At 36.6% G+C, this 18,053-nt stretch overlaps 1 protein-coding gene across 2 annotated transcripts in view; it reads right to left on the bottom strand.

Moving 5' to 3' along the window:
* The window catches only part of GRID2 (glutamate ionotropic receptor delta type subunit 2), a 757,188-nt gene that overhangs the window by 588,027 nt on the left and 151,108 nt on the right, over positions 1-18,053 (bottom strand). For both annotated transcript variants that reach the window (XM_074823105.1, XM_074823106.1), the window contains exon 2: positions 16,001-16,156. In XM_074823105.1, coding sequence (XP_074679206.1) covers positions 16,001-16,156 — 156 coding nt within the window. The remainder of the gene's footprint in view (positions 1-16,000; positions 16,157-18,053) is intronic.

Below are 18,053 nucleotides of genomic sequence, written 5' to 3'. Positions count from 1 at the left end.
CAGGGATGTCAAATGCTTGCTGCTTAGGTACAGAGCCTTTCAAGTGATAGCAATTATCATCATCTGAAACATCTCCTCTACCCCATCCCTGCATTTCTCAGCCTCCAACAACATGCATTATGCTAAATATCACTCTCGGGAGCCTCCAAAACTTGTGAATGGCAAATGGTGTTTGTTCAGTCTGAGGAACATTTCTCTCTTCTGCTTGGACATCTGCATTACATTATCATAGCCTTGCTTTTTCTGACAGATCATCATCACACATTGCGATCAGCCCTTCAGAACAGCCCAAGTACCAATGCTGTAATCAGACAGGAAGGCTGGGCTGCTGGCTGTGGGCTACTGCAAAGAGAGACAGTATGGAAAAATGGCGCTAACATTCATAATAGGATGCATTTTCAGTATCTGTTTACCTTTTTCTGGGAACAATCTCATTCATCAAGGAGAAATGCTTCCAAATGAGTAAAGCTAAATGTCTATAATCCAAGAATCCTAAGAGTTAGCTGAGAAAATCATTGCTAATATGCTGGTACTAAATTTAAAAATAAAACTTGAAATAGTGGAGATTTTCTGCAACACTAAAAATGTTACTATTGCAATACTGAAGGAGGGTGACCCAATAAAGGAGGGTGAACCCAACAATTATAGGCCTCTCACTGTGGTATCAACCATTACAAACAGAATAATGAAAATTTATAGAGGTGATAAAGAATTAGAGGACAGGTAATAATTGGTACCAATCAGTCTGATAACTGTATAAGGCTGAGATACAGTGCAGGTATGCTCATAAGAAGATAAATATTTTATAACATATTTTAGAAGATTCCAAAATTAGGCTTTGTATAAACTGCTATAAACCTGGAGAGGCAAAACTGCGTGAAATGACAACTGTTTCTAGATCATCTCATAGTAAGATCATAAGACAGTTTGTCTGTAATGAAATCTTATATAAGTTACTTATTCTGCAGAAAACTAAATCCTATCCAAACCTCATGTTGTATAGGTTGAGCATCAAATAAAACACTAAAACAAAAGATAGGAAAATTCCACCTCCAGGAGCACTAAGTTTTCTTCTGCTCCCTCCTGACCCTCTTCTCCAAACCAGATAAGTTTTTACACACACGAGAATATTAAGCAACAAGAAAACCAAAGTGTCCCAAACAGTAAAGGATTGTTTGTTTGGTTGGGTTTTTTCCCCTACACATCAGGGTGATTCTTTGTCTCAGGTAGGTTGAAATTTTAATACCTTAGAGTCTACCTGCATGGAAAATTGTTCCATAACAGCTGTTCTTAAATAAATATCTTTGTGGACATTCATGGCCAATAGTCTCTGCAGACTAGAAGAGACCACAAAAAAATTCGATAAGAAATACTTATTCCCCTTTTAATTCATATCCTAGCTTAACACAAATAAATTTATCTGCGTACAAAGTAACCTTCATCCCACTTTGGCCCACTGCGGATCTCTTGTTACTAGTCCATATGACCACAGCCCTGCAGATCTGTAACGAGGAGGTCTGCCATAGGGAACCCAGCCAAGGAGCATGCACTTCTTTCAAATTTAGTGAAGTCCAGAGCACAGTATACAGAAAGACATAAGTTGGTTCAACTGTTTCAAGAGGCAGCCTGGAAACAGCAAAGGTAAACCTCATAAAACAGACCGTTTAAGTTTACACTTGTATACTTATGCTCTATATAATTCTATAGCAACAGTCAAGATATGAAATCTTTTTACTAATTTTAACTTATATGAGTCTGGAGATAAAGACAATTTCAGAAATAATCAGACTGCAGACTTCGAGTGAGCTCTAGGAGAGTTGACAGACAAGCTGTTAAAAGCAGGTAAACACTTCAAAGTTCACTATCATCCAAGTGTAACATACAACCTGGGAATCATATTCTATCTTTCCCAAAGTCTGATATTTCCAAAAACTGCAATCTATTTTATCTAGATATATATTCCAGCTGCCAGATGTAACGACTCTGCATGACAGATACTTCTGCCAACTAACTTTTTATGTGAGGTAAAGCTTTAGGAAATGTCTATTTCAAATGCTCAAGTTGCTGCTACAATGATAGGTTTAACAGGAAAGATTATTGATGCATTTGAAGATGACATCATGTACGTTCTTGTAGCCTCAGTAACTAAGAACTTCATCACAAGTTAGTATCCTGTATGTACCCACACACATCTCTACCCAAAACTATTCTTTTAGGGTTTTTTCTAATGGCAGTACTTTCTTTGCCATTAATATGTTGCCAGGTACAAATACCAAGAATTCATACAGATGACTGATTTGAAGAAATATCCTCAGATTGCTTATATTAGCTGAAAAATGGAAAACTTTCGTGCAATGACACTGTTCAGGCTTTCTGCAGAGTCCAACAGAGGTTACAGGTATGGGTTTCTACTCAATTACTATTTTGAAAGTGAGAGCTAGAGAATTAGGCTTAAACCCTTCATAACTGTGATCTACACACCAATTACAAAGATATAACCCAACCCCATAGGAGATAACTTTTCAACTCTATTAACAGAATTTGAAACTCCTCATCAGAAGTAGAGAGAAGAAAAAAAAAAAAAGAGATCCTGGGTTAGTCAGCCACAGTAGACTTAAATGATTCCACCCATGACAAGTAGGTGCATTTCATATTTTTCTTAAGGTTTCTTTCATTTCCCATTTCAAAAGGACCATATACACAAATGCATTTTAGACCTTGGAATGATATGATTTAGTCTTGCTTGATAAATATTTAATTAAAATAAGTTTGGTTAATTTTGTGTAAATTCTTCTGTGCGCCACAACTGAGACCCTCAGAGGCTGCAACCCTTTCTCCTTCAGGTTCCACAAAGAATCAGCACAGATATTTCTGCACGCATGAGTGTTTTTCCAGCTTTTCTGTGGTCTTTATAGAATACAGCTCTCTACAGAAAAGAGATACAGACACCCCAACACTTCAAAAGCTCTCCAACTCTGCGAAGTCTGAATAGTAGTATGTGTGTAAAGACTTACACTTATCTTTTGAAATCAAAATGGCCAGTCTAATTCACCTCAAGAAACAGAGCAATTTGAAAAGTTGAAGAAAGTGATAGTTACCTAGATAAGAGAGCCTTCATTCACTTTGTAACCCTGCAGCGAGTAGCAAGTATAGATCTCCTGTGATGCAAAGATCTCACCAAAAACTGCATTCAAAATCTCTTGCTTCCAGTTGGGATGTTCATTTCTCAAAAATGTACAAGCCCTCATAAATAATATGAGTCTTGCAATGAATCCTGCACTGCTTCCCAAGTGGCTCCATATCACCAGTAATGTTCAAAATTTGAGGAGGTTGCAGGGAAGGAAGACTTCAAGCCATTTTTATTGTGCTACAGCCAATAAACACCTACATTTTTGTTGTTCACTTCTGTATCTTCTAGAAAGCATTAAACACCATGAACATTTTTCACTTGGCCTTTGGATAGTTTATCAAAATCTCTACCATTAACACCACTGCATTTTAACATGCATGATATTAAGCATGTTTGGAAAGGCACTAACAAATCTTTAAACATTACTTTCACATTTTTCACTTTGTACCTTCCCTCACTATTTTCCTACACATCAGTGCCACAGTTCAGGTTGTCAATTTGTGAGAAAAAAATCTCTGAAAAAATATGATGGCAGTCTCATTTGCTACATAGTTTCTGTTTCTTAAATTTCCTCTATTTCAGCTACTTTTACTAAGATTGAACACCCCTTTGCGTTGTGAAATTGAACTCTGAAATAAATTCTACTGGAATGGTACCCACCAAGATCTCACGCATCAAGAAAACTTTTCAAAACACACAAAATACTACACTCAGATTATAACTTCTGTTGATTCCATTTTGTTTCTATTATTTTCAGCCTTAACTTTGAATAAAATAGCTACAACAGACACATCGCTGAGTTCATGCGTTTTTTACATGTAATATTTTCAAACTTGCTATCGTACAACTGATCTCACTGAACTTATCAGAAAGATTTGCTGAGCCTCGTGATTATAAGCATGAGTAACCATGCTGATTTTCAGAGGTAATTTAGACTCTGGAATTTTTATTCTTTCCTAATTACAGCTAAAGCTGAGTACTTTTGTTCTACTTTCTTGTATCCATGTCATAAAAATTGGCCAGATAAAAATAATCACTATCAGAAATGACCAATGATCAGCCAGAAATATCCAACAGGAATAAACTGAGCTCGGGGAGAAGAGTGAATAGTTTATGGTCATCCCTTAAAGAAAAGCTCAAGCAGTTCCCTAGAATTTGCTTGTGGAGGAGGATACTGTAGTTTAGCAATACAAGAAGCATTCACATGAAGAAAAACTACTAAAAGCTCTGCTTTTCATTATCAAATCAAATGCAAAATCACTTATCCACAGTCAGTTTTGAACTCACTTTTTTTTTAACGTTGTAAAATAAATTACTTCGGTTTCAGATAAGAAAACAGTATCTACTGATGCATAACAGCTTCTAACCTTCCCATAAAGTTAGACTGCACATGAAATGAACGTCTGAAGAGCAAAAAATCACCCAAAAAGAGCGGAGAAATGTATGTGAACTGGTAAATGTGTTACATGTACCAACATAGTTTAGGGACTTGACACAAAAGTTAGAGTTAGAAATTCCCAATATGTGATCTGGGCATAATCAGACACATTTAGCAGGTACATTTCATTTTAAAAAGTGATTTCAGCTTTGGAACTAGTTCTGCTCAAATTCCAAGGAATTTTAGGATTACAGCACCTGCTAAAAACAATCTTAACACATTGCCTTTCTTGTTAAGTTTACTGAAAGAAGGAGGAACGGAGACTAGCTATACCCAGCCCCATTTGTTACATCCACATGCTTTTTATATGTGCAAACCAGTTCTTAAAGAGTTTTGATGCTACGTAACACATTGTAATCTGTCAAATTATTTTTGATGGCATTTTTTCTGCAAAGAATCAGCAGAATCTACCTCAAGCAAGCCTTACTGACCTAAAGGCTCAGCTGGCAGGAGGTTTAAGTAGCACTTTACATCAATTATGACTGCTTATCCTCCCTTCTGACACAAAAAAACCCTTCACAATAAATTTTAATAATATATTTTCAGGCATGAATTTATGAGGGTCAAGGGATCCTATGCAGAGAGAAATAAACAATGTTACAGAAACTCTTCATGGTATATTGCAGTATAAACAACAAAACGTTGATTTCCTCCAAGGCTCTCCAAAAAAAAGTAGACAAATATTGTAGAAGTAAGTATGTTTTATGCTTAAAAAACTGTGAATTGAATGAGACTCATGGGGCCAAGCAATAACTGTGCCTGGGGTTTCCCTGGATGCTGCCCTCCTTATTTTAAAAGGTTACTCCTCCAAATAATGAAAGTCAATGAAAAAATACAGAATTCCTGTGAACTATCAATATAATGCTGTTACCTGGTACTGAAAGATACAGTTTGTCTATTAGGAAGGAAAAGTCTTGCTTCCTGGAATACAAAAAGATGCATTTCTGAATAGTTACAATTTTTTTGTTTTTCAAGATGAAGATAAGGTAGAACAGTACATCCTTTAATGCCACAGTTGAAATAGCACAGGAAAGAAAATTTCTTAAAAATGTTTTCTTAAGATAGTGTTTTCAGAGGTTTGTTTTACACTCAGTTACTACTATTCGAAATCACAGTCACTGTGTCTAACACAATCAAGTTAAGCAAGGTACTACTTGCTCCTATGCTGCACATGTATCTCTAGACTCCCCCTCTCAGAGGAAGTAATTTCTACCCCATGATGTGTGGAACTCAACAAGCCAAGCACACAGAAGAGCGTGATTTTGCCTCAGCATTTCATCCATCAGTGCCAAATTAAGATGAAACAAAAAACATATTAAAAAGATAGAAAATATTGGAAAGGTAGGAGAATCAGGTGAAAGTTGTCTTCTTCCTTCACGTATACCCATTTACTCCCTTTTCCTTTCTTCTATCAGAGAATTAGGATTAGCAAAGACTTCAGAAAGAAACTCAAATTTCCTGTTTTAAGTAGAACTACCGAGCCTTTTTACAAGTGTCTTGACAAGTCTGTCTCTTTGCATCACCTCACACGTCAGATTGCACCCATTAGAGAGCATGTTAGTTGTTATAACCTAGGTAATATTTATTTTAAAAACTCCTTCTGGTAGTCTGAACGAATTTCATCTTCTCCAAACATTTCACATGTCTGCTCAGGAAACAAAGTTTTGGCACCCATTCCACTGAAATGACATCTCAGAAATGCAAGAGTCTCTTTTCTTAGGACAGCTGGCTGCTTCTGTATTTGACCAGTTAATGACTGTTTTCAGCTTCTGGAGCTCAACATTATGGCAAAGCTGGTTAAACATCTAGCTGCACCCGGAAGCAGGGATCACTTTCCCTTCCTCTGTCCTTTGCAAGGACTGGCTATCACAAGGCTTGCCACTGAGCCAGAATTTGGTACTAAAAAGACATAATGTAACATTTTTGAAAAAGAAAGTAGCTTCTTGCTGGCTTCCTGCACCAGGTCACGAAGGGATGGGATGAACATAAATTGTTTACCTGTAACATGAAACTGCAATTTCTGAGTACAGCTCTCCAGCACTTTGTGATGACCGAGCCCAGTACATCATAACCCTCCTCTCATAAAACATAGTGTCAGAAGCAAAGCCTCTGTAGGCTTTTACTTATTTAACTGTGTTTTGTGGTCTGGCACTCTGGAAGATTCGTTGTGATTTCAAACTTTTCCACAGGCATGGCCATGACCTGCAGCCACATTTTCTGCTTCCAGCAATAGCAGAAGAACTACAGCCACCGGCCACAGTCATTCAGGCAACCAAAAGTGCAGGATGTGAAACGCTGCTAAGACCTACAAGTTTCTGGAGACAATACGCCCTTAAAGTAAACAAAATAATGAATACCAGCTGCCAAAGAAAATTAAGTCACTGATTTGGGACTGCTTAAGTATATCCCTGCTCAGAAAAGCCTTTAAACACGTGCTTAATTTCCTCATGAAGCTAAGTCCCATGTGTTAGTGTTCTATACGCTTACATAAAGACCCCAAACCCAAACTCCCTCTTGTGTGTCAACAGCACATGAGAGACTCTGCAAGGCTCCCATATCTACATCAGGCTCAGAGTAAATGTTTTCTGATTACCATCAACACTACCTGTTGCATGTCTCCCTGCGAGTGCTCTGTTTAATGGCCGCATCCTTCAAAGTCGCTGGGCTCACCTCAATACTCTTTCAGACTACACAGTGAAGAATGGGAAAAGATTATATTTTAAGAAGAAAAGAAGTTTCAGAAGGGGCAGCAATCACAGAAGCTAAAGACACATTGACAGTTGAATAGAATGAGCATTAAAATCTCACAGCAGACATGCTTTCAAAAAGATAACATGAAAGGTTATGGTTTTCTGATATGATTATTATTTTAATAAAACATTGTCTAGTTTCAAAATCTGTCCTTGTAACTGTTCTCTTTTGCTCAGATAATTTTTTATAAATTGATATTTAGCCAAAATTACTTGGTAGCGTACAATATAAAGGGTCTAAGTAACAAGGAACCAGGCTAAAATATAATTAATTTCCCCATCTAAGAGAATGACCTTCATAATTCACTTCAGGCTTCACCTCCAGAGTGTCATGGCTCATTTCCTCATTATCAGAATTAGATTTTAAAACACTACTGTCCTCCATAAAGTACACTTCGTCTTTGATTATATACAGAGAAAAGACTATGTTTAAAATTATTTGCATCACAAATACCCAATTGCCTCAAATACAGATCAGTGTACTTTCTAAGAATACAGCCTGTGCCCAAAGAGCTAACAGATTGCAACAAAAAAAAAGCTTGTAAATGAAACAAAAGATATTTGAGAAGGGAAGGAAGAAGAGTAAGGAAGGCTCAAGGGGAGAATTAAATTAATCAAGCAATTAATTAAAATTAATTTAAATTAATTACACTGATTTTTAGACAAACACAGCTACAGATGCATACAGCAAATATGGGTCTGTACGCAGCTCGATACATATTTGTACCTAAACTGTCAGGTGAAACAACTTAGTGACTTTTGCTTAATTCAGAGAATTTAGTCAGGAAAAGCAAAGGCAAAATCTCAAATTAACATTATTTTGCAAGAGGACTTGAGAGGACTCCATATAGCAGGAAACAACCAAATGCAACAGTTTATTGCTTGGTATTTGTGACAACCTGCTGCAAGCTTGCAGGCTGTGAGGCATGTCTGGGAGTATACATTTCTAGTTGGACAGTGATGATTGACTGCTGTAGTGATTTCAGAGGACATTGTTTCACAAAAAGAAGGAGTGGATATCCAGATAGGGTGTACATTACTTAAGGAGATTACTTTGGGGGACTGATAGCCTAGGGTGCTAGCTAAATAACTGGCAGCTAGGAAGATGAAACATCTCTCATTTGCTTTGTCTCTATACTTCTGTTTGTTAAAATACCCCAAAAGCCTTCAGGCACAGTGGCTTTAAACATCTAAACATACTATTGATATTATTTAATGACATCACAATTTGTATAGCTCTCTTAAAAGTAAACCACTAACAGTGTGTCAGAGTACATTAACACAGCAGACTGAAGCACCATATATAATGTATGAAAACACATATTGGGCACCTGTGAACTGCCAGTGGAAACACGCACATTGCAAAATCAGAAGTTATCTAATCTGGATGTAAAGTGTAAGTACTGCAGAATATCATCCTTTCTAGTTACTCCCTTATTAATGTGATAAAAGTCACTCTGCACTCCACCAAAGGGCATCACGCTTGTCCAGTTATTGATTCATTTATTTGATTCACCTTTTTAAAAGAGGTGAAGAGGTTAATAGCCTGCCTCACAGTCACATGTTTTTAAGCAAAAACCTGGGAAGGAAATTCTTTCAAGCCTATTAGAATTCCTGTCTGTTATTTGAAAGTGGACAGTCTGATAGAAAAGTCAAAATCTGCCATAAAAATTAATGTTGAGCCAAACTTTGGCAACTGGCAATGGCAAATGGCATCAGTGTTAGGAAAATCACTCTTGCTGTTTTAGTCATGAGAAAGCAGAAGAAAAAAAGACTGCAGAAAGGTAGTGGGATAGGTAATACAAACTCTGAAATGCTAGTCCTTTGTTTGATGTGTGGTCCTACGTAAATACCTCTAGCTGTATCGTTGCATCTGAATGCTGTGATGCAGCCAAGTATAACAGTGGGATGTTACTGGGTTTTCTGGCGACCCGAAGAAAACTGGTTTCCATAGAAATACTAATATTCTTTCCTTAAACCACAACAAAGATATGCAGCAGTCATAAAGCATATGTTCAGTGGGTTTTAGATACACTGTGAGACAATGTGGTTAACAGTAACTAAAAGATGGCAGGATCTTGCATGAGCCTGCACTCTAGAAAGCCTCTTTTTTCCCCCCTTTGGCTCAGCAATTTGGAAAGCATACTTCAGAAAAGGCTCTTCAACCACACTAAGATCTGTAGTTCAAATTTTTTAGATTTGCCATCTGCAAATATTAAGGACTGCTGAGGTTTGCACCTCTTTTCCTCAAACCATGTTTCTCACATTGCTTAAACTACCCTGGAGAAATCTAAATCTATTCTTGATGGACTGATTTTTTTTTTTTTTTTTTTTTTTTTTTACTTTTTCTGAATTTATTTGGATTGGGGGGGGATTTTTTTGAGCTGAAGGATTTTTTTTTTCTTCAAGTATCTGAAAGTCTAGTGCAGCTTACAGCTGCCAGGAAACGATACTGGAAGTTTTCTTCCAATTGGAGAAAACATTACTGCAGAAAGAATCAGGATCTAGAAAACATTTGAGCCCAAAATTCAAATACTGGAGAGAGGTGGAAGACTTACAATTACTGTTAACTGCTCTAACAGTATGAAGCCTTATTCAAAATAAATCTGATCCCCTTTTACAGTTTGCAGTATGCACTGGATACATTACTTCCAGGCAAAGGAAGGTCACAATAGCTTTGAAACTGTTGTGAAAATATGTTAAATATGCATCCTGCTCCTCCCAAACTAAGCCTCTATTACATGTCTCTTTTCTAGTTCAGTCAGTGCTCACTATTCCCTTCTCCCTGATCTTCTCCCATGTAACCACTGTCCTCCCAACTGTCATGATGTTATCACCAGTGTTGTAAAATCTTTTTTCTTAAGCTGCCAACACTTGGACTCCTGTGGTGCATTCATGCAAATTGGAGATCTGATTGATTTTGTGGGGTTGGCAGGACTAAAATGAGAACAAAGCCTATGTAAGAGTACCAGGCTTCTCACCCAGCACTTTGAAAACAGGGCATAATGCCACCACTGCTGGTACATTATGTGGATGCACAGAGGATAGGTAGTTCAAAGGATTTTTTGCCATATTTTCTGAAGTACTGATGATACAAGCAATTTGCAATTGCTAACACTTCCAACAGTTTCTGATTTTACAATGGAATTTTATATCACTATTGAAATGCTTCCACTCCTTCCTTAACTTTTTATAGTTCAAATCCTAGTTGAAAAAAATTTTTTTTTCCTCCTCAGTATTAGTAATATCATTTCACATCAAAATCCATTTTATTGGGAAATAAGAAAGCAAACCTGGAATGAAATGGAAGGGTAGTGAAGAAGTGCAACCCTGTAAAAGTTTAATCTCAAACCGAACACATACTGGTTAATAAACAGCTCAAGGAAGGCTGAGAAATTTGAAGAAATAAGTGACACAAAGTGAAAGAAAGATCAGCAGTCCATGAAATCTGTGGATTTAAACAGGTTTCTACAGCAATCAGAGAAACGGGAAAGGACAGTCTTATTACATTCATCTAGTCCCAAAGGCCAAAGCAGATGTATCCATCAGGCTGTAATTTCTGACCATAAAACTTTGCTTGAATAAAATCCTGCATGTGACCTTCATACATATTGCTGCCCTACAAACCTCTGTTACTCTACAGCTGAATCCCATTTAGTTATGACTCACTGCCTTATTTACTTCACTGATCACAATAAGCTTTCAAAAGCCATTACGAAGGCTTGAGTTGGTGTCTGTAAGCATACTCTGGTGACTAACCTGAATGACAAAAAGGTTGGTTTAAAAAAAATAAAAATAAACCCTACATATATATGATTGCAATAGGAGAACTTGTCAAACAAAGCGGATATCAAACAGCATCAGTTAAATCTATTTGTCATGTGTTATAGGTAGCCTATAGAAAAACATATTGGATTACTATAGAGATATTATTTAAGATAGGTGAAATGTGATGTTGTCAAAAAAGGAGGTGGGAGAAATGAGCAGAATAAAAAAATATCAGCACCAAATAAAAAGAATATGTTTGCCATGAGGTTTAAAATGTTGGCAATAGATATCCAAGGACCCTACACATCTTTGGACGAGGGTCCTGCTGAGCTCTGACAACCCTCCAGATGCTGTAGATGCCCCAAGCACTACAAACACCTGCAGAGTTTTCTCCATACGTAACTCTTGGTGTGCAAGTGGAAATGGCAGCAGGGGGGCTGTAGAAAGTGTGCTGCCTGAGGAGGCAGATCATCATGCTTCAAGTTACCAATGCCCCCCCTCGCTCCACTTGCTTTGAGATAGGAATTATGACAGGCAATAATACCTGCATCAATGGAAAACACTTCCCCCCAAATATAAGTAAATCAGTATTGCAAGAATGTGACTGTGGAAAATGTTTAGAAGACAAGGAGGGTTTAGATTGAAACAGATATTTAGTAGTATGACTACCAAGGTATCTCAGCAGACAATCCCACAAAAATCCACAGGCTACTGCATATTTCACATTAGCCATTCCGCAACCATGTGATCATACTATTAATGAGAAATTAAGGATTGGAGGAAATAGCAGGCTTTGAACCATAAAATTTAGGTTTTAATTATTAGTGTATTGAAGTGAGCACAAGAATAATAAAAGTGAAAGATAACAGAATACAATGATTTTCTGACAAACAAGAAACAATGTATTTCAACCAAATTTCCCACTGAAAGAAAAAAACCAGTCTATTAAAAAGAAATATAGAAACATGACTTTCTTCAAAAATAGTTACAGTTTAAGTATATTGCAGAACTCAAAGCCTTTTGAAGGCTTATCCCATCCCTATTTAAATACTGCTGTAAACTGAAATCTCACAAGGAAAGGAGTTTACATTAATATATAATCATTATTGCCACTAGTATGGATCTGGCATCATAATTCCTTGCTTTGTAGTTGTAAAATACCAACTTGCTACCATGCAAAAACTGACTATCCCTACTTCCTTCATTGTTTATACAAACAAAACTTAAATTCCTGATTTGCCTTTGTAGCACCCAACATGGCCACAGCATAAACAAGCCAGCCACAACATTCTTCCTCTCTCAATCACAAAAGCTCACAAATATTTTGAGACAAGACATAGAAGAGTATTATAAATATTGTGAAGTATTTTGTATTGAAGAAAGAAAGGAAGAGAGGAAGGAACATGCCATGTTGGACATGTCCACAGGTGTGTGTCACTGTGACTCATCTCAGCAACCGGGCTGCAGCTGTTGTGAGAGCCTGGGATGCACCATCTACAGGTGGTGAGGCCTCAGCCACCCTCCTCTGCAAGTTCTCCCCTGTGCCCATCAGGCTGGAGCTACGCACACCTGGCCATGCACCTAGCTTGTCCTCACCCCAACCTGCCAGCTAGGCTTGCCCTGGACTTCCCTCCCGCCTCACAGAGCAACCTCAATCTCATTCCATCCTTATGGGTGCCTGTGCCACCCCATGATACTGACATGAAAACATGAGTTGCACAGTAAACCACACACATCACACTCGCTGTTGGCCCCCTCTGACAGGGCATATACCAAAGGGGAAAAAAATTTCCCTAACTTAAAGAAACTCAATTTCACCTCCTATTTCCATGCACTAGAACATGCTTATAAATTGTCCCTGAGGGCACTTCCAGTGATATTATGGGGCATGTCATTCACAGCTCTTCTAGGATAAAACCACTCAGTTTTGCAATACAGTCTTACTGCTCCAATCAGAACTGTTAATGAGATGCTCTAAGGTCCAAGTGGAAGACATTCCAGGGCACCATAACAATTTATACAAACAGATTCAGAAGGAAGAACAGTAAGTACCTCCCAGCAGCTGATTCTCTCAAACTAATTATCTTTACATCCCAAAATGGATATCAAGTATCTGAGTGTTCCTGTTTACACTGTTTGGAAGTTACTTGCTAATTTAGCTAATGAAATGAAATAAAAGTCAGAAATAATACATAGTGTCCGTTAGTGGACCATTATGAAAAATAAATTTGTAAATATCTCCTCTATAACTAATGTCTTATCAGCTCTTTGCTCGTGACTTCTTGGTTTTTGAAATTCAAAATCCTAGGCAAGTTTTTAAGAACCTTCTATATTCACTACAAGTGGCATATTTTAGACAAATTTAGGCTAATTGTAAGTTATTATTACGGATCTAATGTTTTAAATTAACGTTGTACCAAACATTAAAAGTTCTTGTTTTAAAGGCTACTCTGTAGTTTAGACAAGAAGAAAAAAAAGCCTAAATCATAAAAAAAAGGTATTGTGAACTAAAACAAAGCAGACTTCAAGCACTTTATATTAAAAATAAATAAATAAATAGTAGAATAATAAATAATTTTTGTACATTAGGCTCTACGTGACAGGAGAGGCCATGGTACCTCAGACTCATATTAGTGTTGTTATGCTTCCAAGGAAAGGGTCACGCTGACATAAAAACGGCAAGTTTGGGCATATTTAATGCCACACAGTAAATTTGAAAACATGAGATTTAACCTCATTGTAGTATTTATTTTAAAAATGGAATACAGAAATGGCCTGAGTGTTTAAATGATCTTTTTCTGGTGTTTAGTATTGTACATTTTGGCTAAGCGTTTTTCCAAGGGATAGACCATTAAATATGTGCAACAGTTACAGAGGTCCCCTTTCACTGCTACTAATGGTTGTAAGAAATCCAATTAAGAATGGGGTGAAAAGTGATATAAAGATGTAGAGGAAGGGAAAGAGGGATGAAACTAGTGCAAATTAATTGAAACATTGCAGTGCAACTTATGCCTGTATCCAGTTAAAACAAAGTAAAACAGATTAACTGTGGTAAAACAGTTTGACATATGCAATATGTCAAAGTTTTGCATATGCATACAAAAGATGCAACCTCTGTTCTTCACTCAAATTATGCCAAACAAAACACAGGGCACTTAAAGGATGGCGAGTATGAGGCTTTCCTAGCCATGTAACTCTATTTGACCATAAATTTACAATAAAGAGTTTTTAGTGGCAAATACTTTGCTTGAACTCATCAATATCACAACATACTTCCCCTCCCCAACAAATGGTAATAAAATTCGTCAAACCTACTCCATTAACTTTTCAAATATTGACTATACCAAGATATTTTTTAAAATGACAAATTTAACTTTTGCAAAAAATAAGTAATTGAATACTGAAATATCAGGTCATTAATTCCTTTATAATGTTCTACTTTACTAGACACTCCTAGTTTCCCTAAGTTAGAATTAAATAAATAAGTTGCTTAAAACATTGTTCTGTGAAATTATTTGCAACTGCTCTAACACAATGATAAAGGAAATTACTTGCTGTTTCAGTGTTAATCAATGTTAATTATAGAGCATCAGCTAACATTATCTATACTGGACAAATTAGAAAAAAGGTTAAATACTAACAGTGTGGAAAGTATCTAAAAAAAGATTGACCTCACTTACCCATTTTCCCCCCTCTGGATTCTAAAAGCATCCAATAGCTTCAGTTTTTATGTTGGCTTTTTCAGAGTGAAATAGATTGAAATGATTCTGATTGGAATACTTTCAAAATCACTTCTTTTTCTGCCCTGACCTTATCAAGCCCAGACTGGAATGCTTCTCATTATACATGTCTATCCACTTGTAAAATTTAACAAAAATTTTTCCTTAATTCTCAAAAATTAAGTCACTGATAAAAAAATTGTCATATAAATGTTAAACACCTTTCCATTAATATTGCTTTGTCAATAGTCCATTGAAGCCAAACAGGTATTGACTTTTGACTTCATAAGTATCAGAGGAACTGTGCAAGTTTGCTGCTTAAATCTCAAATTCTACCTCAAGTGTCAATGCAGAGCCAATAAGAACATAGAATGCTATCAAAATTTTGTTTTCTTTTTCAGAAATAATAATATACCTATAATAAACATCTTCAGCACCTGAGACAGAAGTTAGTATGCCAGAACAGCAAAGAAATAACAAATGCTTAGGAAACAAATTTGAATTCATATTTCTAAAGACTTCATATAGCTGTCTTTCCAGACAACTGCTCAGTCACACCAGCAATTTACTAATCCAGTTCAGAGGGATTTCAAATACTGAGTCCTGTTATCATCCTACTGCTATCACAGAAGCCCAAAGCAACATCCTCATCTCTTGTCCAATAATTGGGCAATAACAAAGGATGGACTAAGTACAAAATCATATTGGACAGAGGTGACTTTCTGAGTCATCAGATTATCTCTAATCCCTCCTATAAAATAGGTGACTTTTTCAGATGTATGTGCTAAAAAGGTTATCTACACAACAACCTATGTTTTCCAACTAAGTGCTGTTAGTTGCATGAAATTAAACCAAAAAATAGTATTAAGCAGTCATAAAGTAAGGACTATTGGTTTGACAATAACTTCAATACAGCCTGCAAAAGAGGCAAGATTTCAGCAAACTGTCTCACTTCTCTACCATTTTTCAAGAGCCTTTACTTACAAAATGGATAAAAGCTAACCTTATAGCTTGAAGTCACTAGACCAACACAAACCATAGCAGCTAAATCCAAAATTAAATGCAATATTTGATATTCTATGTAAAAAGAAGCCAACCAAACCTACAAATTTTTCATAAAGCTAGGAAGCTATGAGCATAGTATTTTGCACATCTCTGCAGAAACAATAGCAGGAAATCTGTTTAAATGTCCTACCTTCTTGAACCGCCTGAAACGGATTGTTGCCATCCACAAATGTCACTGAACACGTGATTTTCTCCGTTTGTAAGATTTCATCATTCTGGTTGAGATCAGCAACTGCCATTCGAAAAACTTCCTCATCTTTTTTGGCAGATTCATCAAAAATTGCCCCTGGGTAAAAAAAAAAAAAAAAAAAAAAAAAAGGAACAAAAATCACATTGCACCTTTACCTGCAGTATCCCAAAGCATTAATCATAAGTACTTAAGACATTTTATGCAATTAACATCATCCCTTTACTCACTCCTAAAGAGCAGTTCTCTCAACATGGAGTTCAGAAGCTACTTCACAATATAAAGACCTTCTACATTTTGACATAATTTAAGACATAAATTGAAGAGAAGCATTGGTTACAGATAGAAATATTGAGGAAATCTAGTTAGGCACAAAACAAATTATCTGTATAGGAACATGGCCAAGAAATGAGAACTAATTACCTTTCCAAAGGTGCCATTTAATACATTGAACAACTGCAGTGGGCTAGGATATACATTTAACATCATGTCTAGTGACAATTAAAAAAATATAAAGTTCAAATGAGGTGAGAATAAGCCTGAAATGGTAGCAGCACTGGGAAAATGAGTTAGAATTGACAATCATGATCAATAGACAGATCAGCAGCTGATATAAACTGTTTCAGGTCTAATTCTTACAGGATTTGTTAAACAACCACTCCAGCTGTCTGACTCTTGAAGTCAGTAAATTAAGTTTAAGCAGTTAATTAAAATAATTTCTGCCTTTATAAATTTGACAGAAAGTGACTGCTCTGCCTTTTCCCCAAAAACATTCAAGCAGAGCATCGTAAACAGGAAACTATTAAACTCAGGAGGAGTTGGCAGAGTCAGGGTGTCCAACTCTTGTACAGCCAATTCTTCAGGTTTATTGAAAAAGAACTCCAAGGCTAATGCAGAGGTTTTAGCTTTTTTTGCTTTCTGTGAACTGTAGTGTCACTTTTAGCATCAGTAATTTCCTATTATCTTACATTTGCTTTTTGTATGAACTATTTATGCAGAGATGGCTCAAATTACACTGTTATAGTCCTATGAAGAATGCTATATTGTTTAAAACCTTCAAATCAGGGCTGTTGTTAGATTTTCAAGCACCTTTAAAGCATTCAATTCCAGGCAGTAGATTAAAGAGACAGAAGGGATGCTTCAAAAACAGATTTTTGAAAACTGTATTTAATCATTATGAAATTTCTTCAGTTTTCAGGTTTATTTATTCTTGAGTGTCTGCTGTCAATACAAAGTTTATGTAGCAAGGCAGCCAAAGATAATAGAAAATGCTGATCACTGATGATTTCAGGTAAATACCTGTAATCAGTGCTGAAAAGAACTGAAAAAGATTCATTTACAGGAAATGGCTACCTTAAGAGAAACAAATTTCATACACAGTGTTTATCGTGTTTTTCCCACTGACCTCCAACACTCATCTCCCTGCCAGCACCACTCATCCTACATGAGCGTCATCTCTTCCTACGATCTGACCGCTTCGACTCCAGCATTTTCCCTCCTGAAGCTGCTGCCATCTGGAACAGCTGTTCTTTACCTCTCCACCTCATTCACCTGTCATCTCTGTGCAAATCTCAGCTGAAAACATTAATTTTCTCTCTTGCCCCCATTTCTACTTCCCTTGTTTTATTTAGCTCCACAAAGCAAAGCTGCACATGGCTGAGAATATGCTTGGTATGCAAGATGCTGCAAACCATGTCTTCTCCACAAAGGTGGCTATTTATGTATCCAGGTGGCATTTAAGGGTACAAAAGACTGTCCAGTAATATACCTTAAAACATGTTTGTTTCTAACCTCATGGAACAGTTCAAATCAAATACACACATGCTTCATTTTGGGGATACACCTATATTGATGAAGATGATGACGTAGCCCAGCAAACATTGTTAATAAATCTTTGAAGGAACAATTTTACATGGCTAGTAAGTAACAAGGTTAAAATTAAGAAGGAAAAAAATTTGGAAAATAATGATAGTAATTAGTCAAATTCTATCCCTGT

The sequence above is a fragment of the Strix aluco genome, chromosome 4, assembly GCF_031877795.1.
Source record: "Strix aluco isolate bStrAlu1 chromosome 4, bStrAlu1.hap1, whole genome shotgun sequence".
Classification (NCBI taxonomy): domain Eukaryota; kingdom Metazoa; phylum Chordata; class Aves; order Strigiformes; family Strigidae; genus Strix; species Strix aluco.
Note: the sequence above shows the minus strand (reverse complement) of the source record. Positions and strands in the feature narration are given on the sequence as shown.